This window comes from Mastomys coucha, unplaced genomic scaffold, assembly GCF_008632895.1.
Source record: "Mastomys coucha isolate ucsf_1 unplaced genomic scaffold, UCSF_Mcou_1 pScaffold21, whole genome shotgun sequence".
In the NCBI taxonomy this organism is placed as follows: Eukaryota; Metazoa; Chordata; class Mammalia; order Rodentia; family Muridae; genus Mastomys; species Mastomys coucha.
The window spans coordinates 144,006,742-144,010,861 of record NW_022196904.1 but is presented as its reverse complement, the minus strand read 5'-3'; the positions used below and the strand labels follow the sequence as shown (position 1 = coordinate 144,010,861).

The 4,120-nt window shown below is 34.5% G+C and overlaps 1 protein-coding gene across 1 annotated transcript in view; it reads left to right on the top strand.

Annotated features, from left to right (window-relative positions):
- Positions 1-4,120, top strand: part of LOC116103612 (E3 ubiquitin-protein ligase ZFP91-like) — a 33,315-nt gene that overhangs the window by 22,300 nt on the left and 6,895 nt on the right. Inside the window, 7 exon segments of the mRNA XM_031389814.1 lie at positions 140-346; positions 581-617; positions 1,200-1,304; positions 2,163-2,297; positions 2,831-2,881; positions 3,042-3,124; positions 3,289-3,323. Coding sequence (XP_031245674.1) covers positions 140-346; positions 581-617; positions 1,200-1,304; positions 2,163-2,297; positions 2,831-2,881; positions 3,042-3,124; positions 3,289-3,323 — 653 coding nt within the window.

Sequence of the window (4,120 nt, the reverse complement as noted above, 5' to 3'; positions counted from 1 at the left end):
CTCAGAAATCCGCCTGCCTCTGCCTCCCAAGTGCTGGGATTAAAGACATGTGCCACCACTGCCCGGCTGAGTTACTATATTTTTAAGAATGGTTACTGGTTAACTAAAATCTTGAAAAGAATTATACGTTTTCATCTAGATCCCAAGGAAGAGAAAGAAGATGATTCTGTCCTCCCTCAGGAAGTTTCCATTACTACAACTAGACCTAGTAGGAGCTGGCGCAGTAGTAGCAGGACCTCTATTTCTCGCCTTCGAGACACTGAGAATACTCGGAGCTCTAGGTCCAAGACCGGCTCGTTGCAACTTGTCTGCAAGACAGAACCAATTACTGATCAACTTGATTATGGTATGGTGCAAATATACTATGCTTACTTCAGATACCTAATTGTTTTTTTAATCCTAGGTATAATGCAGAACATTTACCTAAATGTCTTAATTTTAGAGCACAGGTAATATGTAGGTAGAATTTGTTCTAGATACATTATAGGTAGTTTCCATTTATAAAACTGCTTCATACAGTAAGTTTACTTAAATCTTTGGCTATGCAAGTGTCTCAATAAATCTTGTTTCAATTTTCTAGATGTTCCAGAAGAACATCAGTCTCCCGGTGGCATTAGGTATAAAGTTTATTTCATACTTATATCTTTGAGTACTTCATTATGCCAAATGATTGGGACATATTCTATTTAATAGAATTTTTGAACTATTACTGAAATTAACTTGTTTTAAGTTATCACACTTACTATTCCACATTTGATCTTGAATGCACCTTAAAATGTAAAACTTTTTTGTTTCTAGTTCTAAAAGCATGTCTTCAGTAACTTCTGTGGGTGTGTTGAGCACCAATATAAAATAGAGTGTCTTGCTGAGCCTTTCATGGTACTTTGTTAATTTAATGTTGGCTAATTATTGTGTGATATAATACATCAGATATAGAATTACAAAGTCAATTCTCTTAAGTCTTGGTGCCATTGAACAGTTATCTTTCATTTTTACTTAAAATGTTCTATCCTATTTGTGTAGTCTTTTGAGTTCTAAGTATTACTTTTAGTAAAGTAAGATACATTGTAATCTAACCAGATCATGAGGATAGAAATTTTAGGTAATGTGAGTTTTGGGCTATGTGTAAGAATTCTAACTCAGTCCTATTAGACAGTTCTTGAAACCAGAATTTATTGTTTTTATTTGCTTATTTGTAGTAGTGATGAGGAAGAGGAGGAGGAAGAAGAAATGTTAATCAGTGAAGAGGAAATACCATTCAAAGATGACCCAAGAGATGAGACTTACAAGCCCCACCTTGAAAGGCATGTTTGAAATTTTACTGTATACATGCTGGTGAAAAATACATAGAAATACACTGTTGGTTTTGTTTTTGTCACATGATTAAATAAATATACAAATAATTTTAAATGAATGTTATGGAATTATAACGTCTTTCTTATATAGCCCCCCGTTTGATCTATAAGATTTTCTGGGATATTTAGAATTGTTTTGCTTAGTATCTTATTTTTCCTTGTAATTATAGAGAAGACTTGGTTTTTACGTTTTCAGCCTATCTTAGTTTGGGTTACTATTGCTGTGATGAGGAAGGGGTTTATTTGGCTTACTCTTCCACATCTGTTGTCCATCACTGAAGAAAGTCAAGATACTAATTCTAACAGGGCTATGACCTCAAGACGAGTAGTGATGCATAGGCAGTGGAAGGGCACTGATTAGTTTGCTCAGCCTGTCCTCTTAGAGAACCCAGGACCACCAGCCTAGGTATAGTATCATCCACAATGGGCTAGTTTCTCCCCTATGATTCAATAGTTAAAAAAAAGTCCCCTACAGGCTTGTCTACAGGTCTTACAGAGACATTTTCATAACTGAGGCTCTTTTCAGATAATTATAACATCAAGTTAACATAAAACTAGCCAGTATAGAGCAATATTTATCCATGAAGGCACACACACGCATATGTATGCATGTATATATGCATACAGACATCCTTGCTATGGGACAGGGGTATACAGTTGGTTTAAAATTGTGGTTCATAAGCTGAGAATCACAGCTTCAGAATAATGAGATAATGATAAATCCTAATCTTTAGCCTGCTATTATAGACTACCTTTAATGAAGCTTTTATTAAAATGTTTTGTGTTGAAATGTTATTCTGTTTTCAGGGAAACCCCAAAGCCACGGAGAAAATCAGGGAAGGTGAAAGAAGAGAAAGAAAAGAAAGAAATTAAAGTGGAAGTAGAAGTAGAAGTGAAAGAAGAAGAGAATGAAATTAGGGAAGATGAGGAGCCTCCTAGAAAGTAAGTAAACAGTTTCTACTAAAAGTGGAAACCTACCATTCAAAGCCATTAGTAGACAGATGCACTCATGCACACACATCCACATAACCCCAGGCATGGGCACTTGCACTTGATCCTAGCATTTAGAAGGTGGGGCAAGCAGATATCTGTATGTATGAGTATGAAGTTGCAGAAATAAGATTAAGTGCTTTATTATCTTCTTGATTGCCTTTTTAATTAATTGCATTTACATGATAAACTTTTTACTGTAAGTACTTTTCAAGTAATAACATTGAAATTTATCCAAATACTCTATAGTAGTGCCTAGTTTACTCCAAGATAAAGAATGATTTAAGAGTGAAATTCAAAAAAAAAAAAAAGGAATGAAATTACCTCAGAGTAAGTCTGGCTTAATGGCCAGATGTGTTTGATTTTTGTATTGTTGGTTATCCTATGTGTCTGTGACCTGTTATTTCATGCTCTAAAATATGCCTCTAGCCATTTTTATCTATATGAGCTTTCATCTAGATTATTTAGTCTTTCTTAAATTACAGGAGAGGGAGAAGGCGAAAAGATGACAAAAGTCCACGGTTACCCAAAAGGAGGTGAGGCATTTCTGCTTCTTTTATGTCTAGGTCTGGTGCTAGGCATTTGGATTGATTTTCATAAACAGAGGAGGTGTGGCTTCTTTAAATTTATCTATTATCATACTATATATAGAATACCACTTCTGATGCTAACTTTTTTCTGACATTCTGGCATTAGGAAAAAACCTCCAATCCAATATGTCCGTTGTGAGATGGAAGGATGTGGGACTGTTCTTGCTCACCCTCGCTATTTGCAGGTCAGTAAAGTTGTTACACAAGACAGTCTTTATACAGTGTCCATTACTTGTCTCCTAAGATGTCACTTTGTGTGAGATTTGTAAACACTGACATAAAATAAAAAGAAAATTGTTCCTAAGTATAAAATTACATAGGATGTATTTATTCTACATGTACTGCTTTAATAGAATACCAGAGACTAGCAATTTAAAGGTCATATTTATTGGCTTTTGATTCTGAGTTCATTACAAGTCTTAAGAATGTGGCACCAGCATCTAGAATGGGGTCTTCTCAGTGGCTGAGGAACAAGAAGGAAGCATGAGGAGAAAATAAGGAACTGAGTTCAGTTTGTTAAAAATTCTAATCCATCTGTGGGGGCAGAACACTTATATCTCAACATTATTGCCTTGAAGACTTTGGAGGATCCATTTAAACATTCTTAATAGTAATAATAAAGGACTGAAAAACCTGAACCCAAGTACAAGACTTTTTTAGATTCTTGGAGTGTTAAAATATTTCCCAAAAGTGGAATAACAGATTATTGTAACAATACACACAGATACAGAATAATAGATTTTAGCTTTAATATATATTACCATAAAATGATTATAGCACTCAAACTAGTAATTTCTTAGGGATAGTACAAAAATGGATGATTTATTTATTTTTTCTTAATAGATATTTAACTGGTTGGGTTGGGTTTCTGATTATGTGCAAGTCTGGCATGAAATGGGGACGTGAAATATTGAAATGATGCTTAGGAAATGCCTCTTACTTAGTCTATAGCAATCAAGTAAAAGACTGGCTTGCTTTTGGATTATGATTCTGTTACAGTAATGTAGCTACTGTTTTATGTTTGGAGCATGTGATGTGCCATTTGGTATACTCATTACTCTGTTTTTATTTTACAAATGAAAACTAGAACTTGAAATATTTAAGTACATCCAAGATGACATTGCTAGTGAGTGACAGGTGCAGCAGAATAGAAATTTTCTCTTCTACTTTTCCTTTAGCAAAAAA